The sequence below is a fragment of the Gopherus evgoodei genome, chromosome 7 (genome assembly GCF_007399415.2).
Source record: "Gopherus evgoodei ecotype Sinaloan lineage chromosome 7, rGopEvg1_v1.p, whole genome shotgun sequence".
Taxonomy (NCBI): domain Eukaryota; kingdom Metazoa; phylum Chordata; order Testudines; family Testudinidae; genus Gopherus; species Gopherus evgoodei.
The window spans coordinates 32,576,652-32,593,310 of record NC_044328.1 but is presented as its reverse complement, the minus strand read 5'-3'; the positions used below and the strand labels follow the sequence as shown (position 1 = coordinate 32,593,310).

The window sequence follows — 16,659 nt, the reverse complement described above, 5'->3', positions numbered from 1 at the left end:
AAAACCCTAAGCCCTTTAAATCCCGTCCTCAGCTCCGGCGCAGGGCCAGGGAGGACATTTAAAGGGCCGGTGGAGCCCTTTAAATGCCCCCCCAGTCCCGTCGCCGGAGCTACGGACGGGATTTAAAGGGTTCCCCCCCGCCTGGACACCGGAGCTGCAGGCAGGATTTAAAGGGCGCCGCCAGGTTTCCCACTGCGGTGGGGAGCCCACTGGAGCCCTTTAAATGCCGCCGCCCCGACCCAGCTGCCAAAGCTGCAGGCGGGATTTAAAGGGCTCCTCCCCCCCCCAGCTGCTAAAGCTGCGGGAGGGATTTAAAGGGCTCCACCAGGCTTCCTGCCGTGGTGGGGAGCCCGGAAGAGCCCTTTAAATCCCACCCACAGGTTTGGCAGCCGGGCTGGGACTGGCATTTAAAGGGTCCGAAGCTCCATGGTGTCTGGAGCCTCGGGCCCTTTACTTCGTCCCAGGCACTACCAGCCACCTCTGCAGCTGGGAGACCCCTGGGTGATTTAAAGGCCCTGGGACTTCCAGCCACAGCTGGTGCCCTAGACCTTTAAATCTTGAGGCCCCGCCTCTTCTACTTGAGGCCATGCCCCCTCCCGGACTCCAGGCCTTTCAGCGTAAAGCTGAAATCGCGCATGTTAAATACGCGTAAGTTGCGAGAGACCTGGTAATGACATCAATTTCAATTATATCACAAAACCTTTAATGAAGGGCCCTATTTCTATAAGAAACAAGATTTAAGTACATTTGAATGCTTTAAACTGTCACTTTTTTATAAATGGTTGTCAATCAATAGATTAAACATTCACCTGCCTTACAAAATATGTGGTTTAGAAATCTCTAAACAATTTGAACTTGCTAGTAGTGCCTTCTAAAATGGGCTGGGGATTGGAAACAAAACTTAACTGGCATTCACCAGAAATGTTCCTAATGAAAATACAGTTGTTGCAATTTGAAAAACCAAATTGTTTTCAGCCTTTCCTAAAATATTTACAAAATATAAAATGTTCTTCAAACCTAAAGCAACCTATAATAATAGGGAAATGGTAACAAAATCCAAATTCCATGATTTAGGCACATATTTTTGCATGACTTAATAGAGATTAGTGAACACTGAAAAGGGCAAGTCGAGATACGAAATAACAGCACTTTGTATATGTTACAAATCTTCTATTTTTCTTCCTGAACATGCCATCTATGACCCTTTTGGCAAGTTTTGAAGTAATTTACCAGGATAAAATGCAGTCAACCACAATCAATGACTGCATTCCCTTGTTTTTCAAAGGGGATCAGAAACAGCATGCTGATGGGCAGTTTTCTTGTGGATGGATAATAAAGAGGTAACTTTCATTATCTGAGATACATCTGACAAATACTGAAATATTCAGCTAAATACAGTATTAAGTTAATAACACTTTAGCATTTTCAATATTTTAATAATGCCTCTACTACAATGTAAACATACTACTTTAGGGGCATTGAAGCGGTAGCTCTAAGGGTTTTGTTGGTAGAGTTTATTTTGGAAACAGGGTATTTGGAATGATAATTAGGAATTATTTCCTGGTGGTGCTTTCAGTGATGAACTATTCAATCTGATCTAATGAAGAGGTCAGCTGAAACTAATGAGGACAGATTGCAATAATAACAGCAGATTAACTCTGCATATTCTAAACTGCTGGACTAAGAGCACTTTTGGAAGACCCAGAGAGTTGTAAATCAGTGGAGGATTATGTAAATAGCCCATGGCTGTGGTTCACAGCCTGATACTGCTGGGAAAAACAAAAGCTTGCCAGGTTCTCTCCCAAATGTGAGCAATTTTTAATCACAAAAAACCCCACAGTGATGTAGGTGTAATTTTTCACTTTGACATTATCCTACTTTTAAACACACACACACTCTTTAATGCATTTACACTGAATTACCACCAGGTCTTCTCACTTACCGAATGGGTTCTAAGAACAGCAATGATCTTTGACAGTGCCATGTTCCAGAGTTCATCAGTGTATGCTCTAGTTACCAATCCTTGGGTTACATGTAAAATGTGATCTTCCACTACAAAGAAACTAAAACAAAAATTTACAAGAATTAAGTTAAATAACCAACAGTTATTTTCAAATATTTATTACAGTATGGAGCAAATCCTACCCTTTTGCACAGAACCATGGGAAGGTCGTGTCCACAGAACAACTGGGACTTCAATGGACTTTGCATCGGGCCCCTGGTACTGTTCTGGACAGGATGTGGGAAGCGCACCCGCTGCCAACTGGAGCCCAGCTCAATGGAGAGTCTATATCAGTCACTACACTGGAAGGATGTGTGTGCAGGACAGATGAATCCTCCACTCCAGAGAAGCAGCAGCCATTATCCATGTGGCAATTGGATACAGATGGCATGGGTCTTACACAGAGGAGAGGATTGTGGGGGAATAAGAATAAGGGCAACAGATTTCCATTTAGAAAACTTACCCTACAATTTGACTGAAGTATCTTCTGTAGCCTTCTACTGTTTCATGCTTTAAGTAAAAAACAAAAATGTTGAGGAATAAAAATACCACTAAATATTTAAGTAAAATTCCAAGTCAGTGCAACTTAATAAAAATAGTATTGGTTACCATGCTTGACTGCGGCTGCAGAACTAATCTTGCTTGTTTCCTTCTTTGCTTTCTGTAGTAGTTTTCAAATGTCTCTCCATCACCCTAAACCAAGACAAACAAAATGAGGTTAAAAGAGGAATGTTCTTCATATGATGAAAAAGTACTTCTGAAATTAAAGGCAGAGTTCTCCACTGTAACTCACAACCATGTATTCTGCATTTGTTCCATATATGGTGCTCCCACTGACATCAGTGGAAGTTCTGCATACTTGAAATGAGTGCAAAGCATATGAAAGAGATCCACAATGTACACCGGAGAGGAGAATTGTGCCCTTGAGCCCATATTTTACTTATGTCATGCTGCTATGATACTAAATACAAACCTTTTAAAGTTACTAAGGTAACAATATCAAACTAATTATCAAAATTTAAAAAACCTTAACTCCTAGCCTGTAACTTAAATACAGCTGCTTTAACTACAATACTCCTTTTTTTAAGATATACAGGAAACTTAGTTTATGTTGACTTTTGTGACATGTAAAGTTTAGTTATATGCTAAATGTTACAGAAATTCAGAATATATCCCTGACTCTTGAATGCATTAATATTCCTTGAGCAAAATGTAAAACAAAATTTTATATTTGCTTGTCCTTTCTTGATACTTAGTAAATATAATGACTAAAGATTTGGATTTTGGTCATACAACAGTCCTCAAAATTTAATACATAGATAATATTCTCTATGCCTATTGATTGTATTGTTAAGACCTCAAGCGACACCCTGGTATTCTCATTAAGACGATTCATTCAGTGGAAACCATCTGTCCATTTGAAACCAATACAACACTGACTCATCTACCTATTGAATGCAACATAATCTGTATGCAAGCAGAATTAAGCAGCTTTGCATTTTTAAGTTTCATTTTTACTCCATGAGGTTATTGCTAGGTCAGAGCTATTTAGAATTCCATTACTTGGGAATCCAAAAAGCTTCAAATCAAAACGTACGAGATCCTGCATATTCTTAAATCAGTACTATTTCAGTAAGAAATAATCCAAGAAAAGCTCTAAATTAATATTTTCAAGTGTACAAAGAATATTGTTTTCTTTCCCCAAAATGCAGATAACTTACCACAGAAGGAAGCAAAGACTGAAATAAAAAAAAGGGGGGGGAAAGAGGTGGAAGACTTTGCTTTTTAAAAAGCAAGTTCTTCATGTTGTGTGATACATATTAACTAGATCACTTTTTATTACTGTAATATTTTATTCAGGACATTATCACTTACATTTATTATCTTAATGTAAATCTTTACTTTCCACACAAATAGTATGATGTAATTCTTAAATGCATAATGAAGTAATTGGCAGAAATGTAGAATTCTACTTCTAATATCATATTTGTGCATGAGTTTATTGGAAGTCTACTGTGAAAAAGAACAGTTGCTCTTTCCAAATGCACAAAATTAAATTTGATATGTAAAATACTTGACGGGTGTTGAATCACCACCATATACCATGCAATAGACAAGATTACTTGGCGGCACCTAAGATTATAGTTTTTAAGAGAAACCACTTTAATAGATCCTCTGACCCTTATCAAAAGACTAAAGCAATAGCCTTGGTGGCATGCCATGTATTCACAGGAGTAGCAAAGGAGAGTCAAAACAAAAAATGCCCAATATAATCGATGCAGCTTGTTCATCTTTGAAAAGTTCCTAAATTCACATACATAAAATAACAAATCAGTTTATGTTGGATGATAAATTATTGGAAATTTGCTCACATATGAAATCCTGTTTTGGATTTTTTTTTCCATTTTGTGCTGCTATATAATTTTTATTTGCCTCAAAATTGAGTGTCATATAGCACAGAATCCGGGATGGGGTGCAGGGGTGGGAGCTTACCACAGAATTTAAATACAGCATTCCACAGAACACACTGAGCCCTGGTTATACTCCACTCTACAGTGCTTAAACACACTCTGCATCTAGGCTAGCCTACTAAAAATGTGAACCAAAAAAAGGCAGGAAAAGGCTAAAGCAGAGATTGAACTTCACTAATACATAATTACAAGCTACAAGTTTAAATTGCCAAATTATGCTGGCGTTCTCCCTCACATTTAAACACAAACTGCCTTACTACGTCAGACCAGTGATTTATCTAATCTGGTATTTTGTCTCTAACAGTAGCTAGGACCAGACACTTCAGAGGAAGGCGTAAGATCCTCACAATGGACAATTATGAAAAAACTCATAATGAACATTATGAAATAACCTGCCTCAAGTGGGAAGTTTTGTCCCAAACCTAGGAGTTGTTAACTAGCTTTATGCCCTGAAGCAAGAGGGTTTAACAGCTCTCCAATTTTTTATCCACATCCAATCTAATGTTTTATCCAATATTATTGGATAATACAAATGGCTAACCTTTTTTTGTAAATCTTATAAGCTTCAGTTATATCTAGTGGCCACTAGTTTTCAAAGAAAAAAGAACGAGGAGTACTTGTGGCACCTTAGAGACTAACCAATTTATTTGGGCATAAGCTTTCGTGCGCTAAAACCCACTTCATCAGATGCATGCAGTGGAAAATACAGTAGGAACATATATATACACATAAAACATGAAAAAATGGGTGTTGCCATACTATAAAATCAGTTGTAATTTGTCACCTATTTATGATCATTTCAGTTCAAATTATACTTTATTAATTTTAATCTGCTGCCTTCCAATTTTATTGGTTGCTCCCTTCTAGTATTATGAGACAGGGTAAATAAAAGTAGCCAACTCCTCTCTAAACTAAACAGTCTCAGTCTTTTTAATTTCTCTTCAGATTTTTCAACCCATCTTTTGGTCTCCTCTATTCCTGACATCTCGCCATTGAGACAGGGTGGTCACAGATATAATAAAAACTGACAGGGCCACCATCAAAATAAAGTGTGCGGGCAGATCCATAGGATGAAGTGCAGTGTCCCACGGGACCTGCCACATCACAGCAGACATCAGATTTAGGGATTCATGCCTGTAATTATAAGCTTTAAACATTCTTATTTCGAAATACAAAGCCCTGTATTAGCCATTGACTCTCACATGAAAAGAATCTTCCTCAGGATTACGGAGCCTGAAGTTGGCTGAGCCATGAAAAGAGATAAGGTATCGTGCCCACACTGCAAGAGGGGGGTGGGAAGAGCTGTGGACTAGATTCAATAAATCAGGCTGCTTTGCCCCACCCACTGAGCAACCACCCCTGGATCTCTGTCCCCCTCTCTCCTGTCCCCCTCTCTCCACAAGGCTTATTGCAATCCTCACCAACTGCCCAGAAGTGTCAGCTGAATCAGAAGGCAACTACCTGTATCCCAAGAGTACATCTACACTACAGCAGTCAGTGTGATTCGCAGCTTGTGCAGATGTCCCACCCTAGTTATACTCCAGCTAGCTCATTTAAAATAGAAGCACTGGTGCCATGGTGGGGAAGTCACTGAGTGTGCACCTGGGGAGTCAGGTAGGCTGATGAAGCCAGAACTGAAGCCTGCACTGCAGCATCCTCACTTAGATTTTTAGTGAGCTAGCTGGAGTATGGCTAGTGCTGCAGCTGCAGTATAGGCATACCCTAAGTGGGGTGGGCTGTTATGAGCATGGAGCAGGTCTCTAATCTCTGTACTGTTTCCCTATTGGCTTCCTCACAATTAAAAGTGCTGGTACAGTAAAACCTCAAAGTTATGAACACCAGAGTTATGAACTGACCTGTCAACCACACACCTCATTTGGAACCGGAAGTACACAATCAGACAGCAGCAGAGACAAAAAATAAAAATAGAAAAGCAAATACAGTACAGTACTGTATTAAATGCAAACTACTGAAAAAACAAAGGGAAAGCAGCATTTTTCTTCTGCATAGTAAAGTTTTAAAGCTGTATGAAGTCAATGTTCAATTGTAAACTTTTGAAAGAACAACCACAACGTTTTGTTCACAGTTATGAACGTTTCAGAGTCACGAACAACCTCCTTTCCCAGGGGCGGCTCCAGGCACCAACAAGCCAAGAGCATGCCTGGGGTGGCAAGCCACGGGGGGGCTCTGCCAGTCGCCGCGAGGGCAGCAGGCAAATTGCCTTCAGCAGCATGCTTGTGGAGGGTCCACTGGTCCTGCAGCTTCAGCGGACCTCCCGCAGGCTGCCACCGAATCCGTGAGACCAGGGACCTCCCGCAGGCATGCCACAGAAGGCAGCCTGCCTGCCGTGCTTGGGGCGACAAAATACCTAGAGCCGCCCCTGGCCTTTCCTGAGGCAATTGTAACTCTGAGGTTCTACTGTAATACTCTTTAATGTTTAATTCTCCTATGAAAAGTGACTATGTAAAAATAGCAATTAACTACAGATTTCCTCCTTTGGTGTAGTCACTTAACTTCGCTGACTTCAGTGACAAAACAAGCTTTTACTGTTACTTATTTGTGTTAACACTGCAGTGCCAACACAGCTAACAGAAGGAGTTGGATTCCATTCCTTCTTTTGTATCACTGGACTTTTTTTCAATTAAGTTCCAATCAACTACATTTCTGCAAAGCCACTAATAGCAAAGAGAAAGGGAAAACTGCAAAGGCAGGTGTCTTTGGGGTACACAACCTGAAAACAATGAGATTTCACAGACATAAATGAGGGTTTAATTAGTCCTGCAGAATCTTTGTTACTAGCAACTTGTGAGAAGGAACAAATCCATCTGGACTGTCAGAGCCCAGGCTGAGATTGCAGGATTAACAGTTTGAAAGAAAATCTTTTAAAAAATTACGTTACATATAAGCTGAGTACAAAAGCTATTCAGACATAGTGAACATGGAAGGTAACAATTACTCTTTTTAGCCTTGGTTACCCTGTGTACTGCCAATCATTTTTACTTTCCCACAACAGCTGGAATGTGTTGTCAGGCCTTTGCTGTTGATTCCTAGTGTAAAAGGCTTATGAGTTTGGTAGCAAGCATCTCTGAGTCTTTGGCATTTGCTTGGTGGTCCACCAGAACCTGAGTTCTGAGTGTATTAGGACAAATTTTTATTTTATGTTTTACTCTACTATTTTTTAAACAGTTAGGTACTAAGGAACATTGGGAACAGTTAAAGGACTAGCACTTTAAGCATCACTATCTGTTGAGACATACATAACTTGTGTGATTTTAAAATTTTTAAGTACTGTAATTACCTAACTGCTACACTGTTAGGCACTATAAAAATAAACCATACTAGAACGTTGTGTGAGTACCAGTGTCAGATCTATTTCATCTGGTTCAGCACAGTTGGACTCTGATGAAATGTGTTCACATGTGTTTGCTCACTTGAAAATTGACAAAGTGCAAAAGGTAAGAAAAAGGATATTTAGACTTTTTAAAATATAATCATTCTTGATTATTTTTAGTCATAGTAATACATACCAAAACTGAATAGATATGCAAGCATCTGTAAACAGGAGAAAAATCTACAAGATCATGAGCAGTCAAAACCTGCAGGAGGGGAAAAAAATATCAGTCTCATAACTTGGTGCATTAGGAACAGAACTGGTCTTACAAACTGATCAGCAAATTTAACATCTTATTTTGCTTAACATGAATGTGAGGATAAAAGTAAGGAACTGGCCGCATTTTAAAGTTAGTTGGCCATATTGGAAGGTTAAATCACCAGTGACTAGTTTGAAGTATATCACTACTACAGCTCAACATTCTTGGGATCCATGGGCCTCAGCATCTTGAGCTAAGACCTATCTTCAAAGCAGTGAACACTGGGATACATGAGCACCTCCTCATGGATTCAAACATGTGGAGCAAGGTTATGTTAAAAGAGACTCAGTAGTTTGAGCATTGGCCTGCTAAACCCAGGGTTGTGAGTTCAATCCTAGAGGGGGCCACTTGGGGATCTGGGGCAAAAATTGGTCCTGCTAGTGAAGGCAGGGGGCTGGACTCGATGACCTTTCAAGGTCCCTTCCAGTTCTAGGAGAGAGATAGGTATATCTTCATTTCCACACAGTAGACTTTGAAAAAGTGGAGGAATGCAAATGGAGCTATAAAACCAATATACTTTGAGAATTTCTGTTATGAGGGAGTAACTTTCCTTTTTCTTTTGAGAATTGCTTCTTTAGATCCTTACTCTTTGGAGAATGACTGGCAATCATAAATCCTGCATGGTGGGCAGAGTATTTAAAACTATAGTTCTGCTCTCCCAAAATAGGCATCATACTTCGCAGTTAAGTTAGAAGTAGTGTAGCCTAAATGCATGAATGGAATTCCAATTAGAGTCCTATACATTTCAAAGAACAAGAGAGCTCTTAGACCTTGGGGTATGCCAGACCTTCTAGTTCATAAGTATTTTGATTATGCAGCCAAACTGATTTAGACAATCCTGAAAAGAAATTCAAGACAGGTCCAAGGGGGAGCTGAATGCATCCAAAATATACTTATGGAGACCAATAAAAGGATCTTGTTATATCACTAATTTATTTAGTGCCCTTTTAATATCCAATTTGTGCATCTTGGTTTCCTCCAATAATTCCTGAGGTTTAGGAAAGCAGACTGGGAGGTTAGTAGACTGGTGAACAGGTAATTCAGACATCACATTAGGCAAAAACTATGGGTTGAAACACAAGACCACAGTAAACAGAGACTCAAGTCAGTCAGAGTCATCTCTGTTGGTAGATGTTATAGCCTTAAAAACATTGTTTTAATGGACGAGTGGTAGAAAAAAATATGCCTGAATGGCTTGTAGCATTCTTTTACTACTAACTTCAGGTCTCATCAAAGTGTTGGTTTTCTCACAAAAGGGTAGATTAAATGTTCAGGTTTTCCCTCTTTTCCATTACAGGATTAGAACTTTCTTTTCTTCATATTAGAAAACAGACACTTCAGTCACTATTTTCAGGAAATAATATTTAGGGTGTAATCCCTCATGCTTCATTTAGCAGACCAAACTCATAAGGAGCACATAGTAACTGAAAGGAGAGCCTACTCACTTTTCTGTAACTTGAGTTCTTTGAGATTCATGATCCCTATCTGTATTCCACCATGGGCTGAGCATGAGCATCATGAGTCAGAGACCAGAACATTTTTGCTAAGAATGTCTTTCAATCTACTCCTGTGCAGTTCTTCTCCTCATGCAGTAGATGGAGGGAGCAGTATAGAACAACTGCCTCTCCAGTTTCCTGGAGAGGTAGGATTGAAGGACACTGCAGTCTCAGATGATGGTGTGCAAGCACACCCATAATGGACTACAGACAGGGGCCAGCACTCAAAGAACTGTTCTTTTAACACAAGTTAATAAAAAAACAGAAGCATAATGGCTACAGCAGTGGCAGAATATTCTCACACGTCAGACAATTCTAACAGGTTACATATCATATACAGTGACTATATATGGTACAGTAAGTGATAAGTTACAATTAAACTTCCATAGAATTACACGTTATATTCACATGAATGTCCATTAAATTGTTACTACAAGTAGCATGAATATAATTAACATCCTGATTTGTTTCTTTTCAAGACCTTGATCCAGCAAACTTCTCCACAAGGGGGACCTTTGTTCCTCCACAGAGCCCTGTGGATTTTAATGGGGAGAACCTTATCCTTGCTGTGCTTATTGCAGGACCAAAGCCCTACATTTGTACAACAGAAATATTCAGTTAATGCTACAGACTTCACTTTAAATAAATGATATTAATATTGACTTAATACTAACTTACCTCTTCTTCATGTTCATCCTCTTCCTCAAGTGTTCGCTTGGATGTAATTTCATACCTAGGTTCTGGAACTCTGCCATTAATTACATACATATTCTTCCCATAATTTACATTATTCTGTTTCTGAAGAACTGTATTAAAGGTTTTCTGTTGCTGTGCCTGTTTTAGCAAGACATATATTTAATATCAAAAGAGAGGGACTGCATATTTCATTAATGGTCACAGATCTGAATATACGCTATGACTGTAAAGGCAGACTGTGGTGTTTTATGCACTTGGCATATATTTATTTTAGTGGGCACATATCAGTATAACTCTAAGGCATACGTCATGCAAACATTGAAAATTATGTCCTTAATCAACTTGCAATCACCATGAGTTCAAAGGTTAACCTCACCATTTTTTTATTCTCAAAATGTAATTTTAAAGAAATAATCATAAAAGTATAATGTGATTATGTTACTAACCAGATACTGCATATAAAAGATGAACATTTAAATATTATAATATTATTATATAGTTAGCTGTCTCCAACTACACACATTTTGGCCTAGTTTAACTGAGAAGAGTCATATGTTGAAACCTAGAACTTATTTTATATGTCTATTCTTTCTACTATTACAAGAAAAATGAAAATGTAACTCAGTATAATCTTGTAATCATATTTCACCTATAACACCACAGCTATGTTTACACAGAAATTTTGATTTTGTAAGCCAAAAGAGAATGCCCCGTACACTAAAAACAGAATTAGGAAGCTTAAATTACAGAAGGGCAAATCAGCTTGAAAAAATAATCAGCCCAAACTAAACTTAAAGGATCATAAATGTTTGGTTAATAACTTACCTATTGCAATCACCACATCACACACCAAACCACTGCTACTTCTTTGCTGAAGTGGCAGATTATTTTAGGTTGGGAAGAGTTGCTGGACAGTCCACTCCCTGCCTCTAGCAGTCATTCTCCTTCAGGAGATGCCAGCAATCTGCTCACTTCTCCCAGTACTGGTGGTACCTGAGAGAGGAGCTAGGGCTGTCATCTTCCCTCCTCAATCTCAAAAACACCTTTATGTCTTATTAATCGTCATACAAGACCAGATAACTGATCTCCCTGATCTGGTGCAATAGGACACAGAAATCCCTATCCTTGGGTTCCATTAATCTCACTGCTTTAAATGTCAATGTGCAACAATTCTCCCTTCATTCCCACAAAAAACAGTAATATTGCCTGGAGGAAGGGATCTTACCTACTATAGGAAATTATAATATTGCACCTCACTCAGGGCTACAACCTCACAAGTCCCTTTTACATTTCAAAGTGACCAGATAAATGGAAGTTAATGGAGGGGTTACTAGGACCTGTAGCACCATAGTGTAGCAGTTGGAAGTTCGGCCACATCTTGATAAGTGAACCCAAGAGTGGAATTTTGAGGGAAATAAAAGGAAGGAAAATGGCCTGGCCAACACCCTGAGGGAGACCCAATGTTGGGGACAGGTCAGGATAATATAACCTTGGGCCTCCCTCTGAAAAGGAAGATAACCAACCAGTGGTCTCAGCAACCTGTGAGGTCTCCACAGCTGGAGGTGAGTAGCAGGCCCAAAGTTTCCTTCTTAAGAGGCAGGATACTCATCAGAGATGGTTTCTATCTCCCTTTTCACCCAAAAAGACAATGCAGGCAGAGCGTTTAGTAAGTAAAATGAATCATGTGTATGTGAAAAGTGAGTTTTAGGCTCTGGGAGTTCTAGTCTCAAAGATTCACATAGTACGGATAAGCTTCCAATAAGAATATGAAATTTTCGATGCTTGTTTAAACTGGACTTCAAACGTCTTGTTGTTTGATCATCACTATCTTAAATACAAAACTAAAACTGGCTTTCAACAGAGGATCAGTAAACTGGAAACTAAATCTAGTCTAAATTTTGCTGGAAAACAGGACAAGTTTTCACAAAAGTTTTTGTGACAAAATTTCCCATTGGAACCACAACTAGGAACTTCTCACTTATTACATCTGTACTGCAAATAAGATTTACAAAAGTTTTAATTTATTTCATAAAAATAAAATAGCTCAACAAATATGCTTTCTTTCAGTACATGGAAAGACTAACTTGTGGGGCTTTAAAAAACTATAATGTACCGTATGTAACTCAACACACATTAAGAGTTTTAAAATATATATGAAAAGTTTCAAAAGCACTATGGAACCTAGACTTTAACTTGATCTGCCAACTTGTGCGAAAAACTAAAAAGTATCTTGCAGTCACTCGGATTTTACCTAGAGTTGGTTAACTCAAGGTAAGAACATACCTATTTTTCCCTAACTGAAGACAAAGCCCTAGTGTAGTCACAGTTTAATACCTTTACAACTGCATCTGCTGGTTATGTTCGACGAGCTAACACAGATGCTAAACTGTGTCTACACTAGGAAAGAAGGTGTATTTTAAACGTGTTAAATCATAGTGAAGAAATGGCAATTATAGTTTTAACACATTTGCTGGCACAGCCTAGCATAAAATACAAATTCTGGTAATCTGGACAAATGTTTGGGGAGTGTCCATATTAGCTTTACAAACATGATAACTCTTTCAAGTTAACTGGTAATCAATTAACATCAGGTTAAAAAAAATTATTCCGTTCTACATTGCATTTTAAACCTGGGCCCACCCAGGTTTGAGCCCAAAACCCCCTATCATCCACCCATAAATCTGTCTGACTCTGATTGGCAATCATTCAGGACCTGGGTCCTTCGACCCACCGGGAGGGCAGGTCTGAGCCCATGTCCCTCTGAGACTTGAGTCCAAGTCTTGGTATTCGGTACTGTGGCCATAGCTCAAGCCACAGACCCAAATCAGAAGGTCTGTGTAGCGCAGTATGGATAAGTTAGCACAGTTATGAAGCCCAGATCCAGCAACTGTAAATCCAGATTTATGATGCAGCGCAGACACTCAAGTGCAGGCTTGGAAACAGAATCCACAAGCACATGCTCCACAGACCTAGATTTACAATGCAGTGTAGACATACTATCCTCATAACCATAATATCTGAGTGCCTTCCAGTAATGCATCAAACGATATGACTAACATCAGTCAAGTTCTCTCTCATCCTTTCTTCAGGGGAAAAAAATAAATGTGTGCAGTAAAGTTTTTTGTCTTGGTAGGGTTTTTTATTGTTGCTGTTGGGTTGTTTTTTGTGTACAAGCTGCTATGTGTTTGTGTTAGAGAAGGCAAAGTCAAAGAAGCATGCCTCGCACTTGGAGCACAAGGTTTGTGATGGTCCACAGTTCCAGTGGGAGTTCATTCCACAGTTTTAGATGAACCTGCAAGAAAGCTTTCTCCTACACAGGTGGCCTTCACCAGTGGAAGAAAGCCTTACTGAGCCCAAGTTACACAGTTGTTGACCAGAGTTCTCATCTCTGAGCTTTATGCAATCTTTTAAATATTTTGGGCCCAGGCCACTGAGAACCTTGAAGATAAGAACCAAGACCTTACACTTGACTCAGTGTTCTATGGGAAGCCACTACATGAAGCAGAGGACAGGCTTGAGTGATCATGGTAATCTGTGCTGCTGAGGAGACGCATTGTAACATTTTGCACTAGGAGTTTACTATGGGCTGATGGCTTCATGTGTAGATGAATATATGTCTAGAAGTCTAGACATACAATAGGTGTTAAGGGATGTTTCAAGTCACGCTAACTAAATCAAGTTAGCTAATTTAACTGAAAAAAGCATCTCATTTTTCTAAGGATTTCAAGGCTTAAGGGGTTCACAGGATTGGGGCCTCAGTCACTTTTAAATACATTTCTGTCTTAAACTGTAATAGTCTCCTATTCTGCTAAAATAACATATGGGGAAAGAGACACTCACTATCTATAAAATTCACATGTCATGTTGTAATTAGAAAGTCTGAAATTATTTTTTTTTGTGTTTAAAAAAAGGAATAAATCTGCTGATTATTACTTTTCCAAAACACAGCATACTCTGAATTTTGAGCTGCTCAAAACTATTGCTCAAATTTGTTTTTTAAAAAAAGAGAAAAACAGAGAAAAATCAGAAAGAGAAGTGCAAGTAGAAAAAAGCATATTTTAAGTATCTGTATAATAAATGACATTAATACACTGATACTATGTCTAACTTAATTTAATAATTTTTCACAAGAATGAAATTATTTTATGTAACTCACCTGTTTCATTGCTGTTTCCCCTATTTTGTCAGAATGTTTTCGAATACTCTCTAAAAAGTCCTTGAGATCTGACATGGAAATTTCTTTAATTTCTTCACGCAGTTTTGGAAGGTTTTCTATCATTATTTGGCAAAAACGATACTGGCTAACTCTAGGAAGGTATGTATTTTCTAACTGTTCCATTGTTTTTAAAGCAGAATAATATCTGTAAAGAGTTTAAAAAACAGGTTATGAAGACATCTTATAAATTTTAAGGAAGCGTGCTTTATTATTTTTGCTTCTGTAAGCCATCAGAATCATAAATACCAATATACAATATATGATTAAAGCATTTTATACTTACAAAATAATTATGTTTAAAAAAAGGTCAGTGTTAGAAAGCTGTTAGTTTAGTTAGAAAATCAAGAAAATCAAGGGTGAGTTAATATCGTTTATTGGACCAACTTATGTAGATGAAAGAGACAAGCCTTCTAACAATACAAGTTTTTCTAATTTTTTAGTTACAAAAAGTTAGCCAAAGTGACCTGTCAATTTGAAATCCAGTCATTTTCAAAACAGTTAAAAGTACTCTTAAGTACAAAATTAGGCTCCACCTGTACAAACTGTTTTTTTCAAACTAACCCCTTGTACCACTCACAAAAACTTGAAGAATTGGGACCTTAATATTATAATAAAATCTAGTTAGATCTGTTTATTTAGCTTAAATTATTGTGTCATCGCTCCTAACCATATTTTTATTAATTTCTTTGATTTTTTAAAATACAACAGTGAGCACCCATCCAGTGCTTGGGGTGCCTACCCCACACATTTAAAATAAATCACAAAAGGATTACCCCTAAAAGTATCCGCCTCACCATCCTTAGAGAAATAAATATATACATACACCACCTTTTTCCTCTATGAATATTCTGTTCAACAATGCACTTTTTTGCTGCAAGCCATGATTTAATACTAATTTCAGTTGCTGCTAAGTCCCCACATGAACAATAAGAAAAAATGATTGCCTATGGTAAATGCCGTGAAACAGATTATACTCAAAGTGACAGTGTATAAAATAAACTGATAAATATACTTTTCTCTAATCTTTCAGTTACAGTTATCGTAAGGCTTCTCTCCCTGCAAACACTGCTGTACATAACTACCCTTATTTATGTGAATAGTCCCCCACACTGACTTAAAAAGAAACTACTAGTGTGAACAAAGTGTGTATGTTTGCAAGATCTGACTTTATATATGATTTGTAACAATAGTAGGCAAAAATTTTCAGAAACTACTGTAATGTAAATTTTATGCTAACTGTACTCCTTTACCAGGCCAAATTTTAAAAGACAAAATTAAGATTTTTACCCGTCTCACTTCATGTAAGTGGATTTATGACCTTGAAGGATTTGGGGGAGAGCAAGTGAGCCTTAACTATATTTTTTTTAAAGGATATTCAGACAGCTAACCCATTTCAACAGTCTCCCTTTTTAAAATATTGCATCTTTATATGGCTCGCTTATTTTTCATCAGCTATTAATGTAGCTTTTTTGTTTTTGCTTAGAAAAATAAATTGAGAAGTTTTGTCATATCAAATTAAAAGAAAAATGATTATTTGCTTCTGAAAATGTTGTACAACCACCATAATTTGAACTCCCAAACTTATATGTCAAGTGAGCAGCCTTATCCACAGGAATACAACTTTTTTGTGTTTTTTCTTTTAAGTAAGGACAAGCACTTGTCTAAATTTGCTGTAGTCTAGGCCAACAAGCTGCAATAACAAAGTGGTACTAAATTGAGGAAACAACAGAAACCCCTCAGATGCAACATGCAGTGTACACCTTTTAGATTACAAATAGATGGCTTTGTTCATTTTCATTTTATTTTGTACAACATTCTGAACATATAAAGCATTAAGTGTTTATTATTAGAACCTCTCTCTCTTTTCAAAAAGTTTCCAACGTGTTCAAAAAGTTTCCAACCCAACAAGTTGCCCCATACTTTCCATTCACCCCCACAGCCATGTTTACTTTGCAAACTGTCAGCCCAGCTCCTTACTTGGATAGAAAGGTTCCTGTTCAACACCACAAGACACTCCCCTCCTCAAGGGGTTGAGCAGGCTACTGGTGTAACACATCAAATCCATGTTCCTCTACAGAACATGCCAAGGAACTGAACCCTAGGTCGCCACTTGGCCCGTTTTTAATTA

General features: G+C 38.1%; 1 protein-coding gene across 1 annotated transcript in view; it reads right to left on the bottom strand.

The window, feature by feature from the left end:
• EXOC6 (exocyst complex component 6) overlaps positions 1 to 16,659 on the bottom strand; it is a 193,626-nt gene that overhangs the window by 109,473 nt on the left and 67,494 nt on the right. The window contains 6 exon segments of the mRNA XM_030568678.1: positions 1,943 to 2,063; positions 2,466 to 2,512; positions 2,612 to 2,695; positions 8,001 to 8,069; positions 10,298 to 10,453; positions 14,472 to 14,676. Of these exon segments, the coding sequence (XP_030424538.1) occupies positions 1,943 to 2,063; positions 2,466 to 2,512; positions 2,612 to 2,695; positions 8,001 to 8,069; positions 10,298 to 10,453; positions 14,472 to 14,676 (682 nt within the window).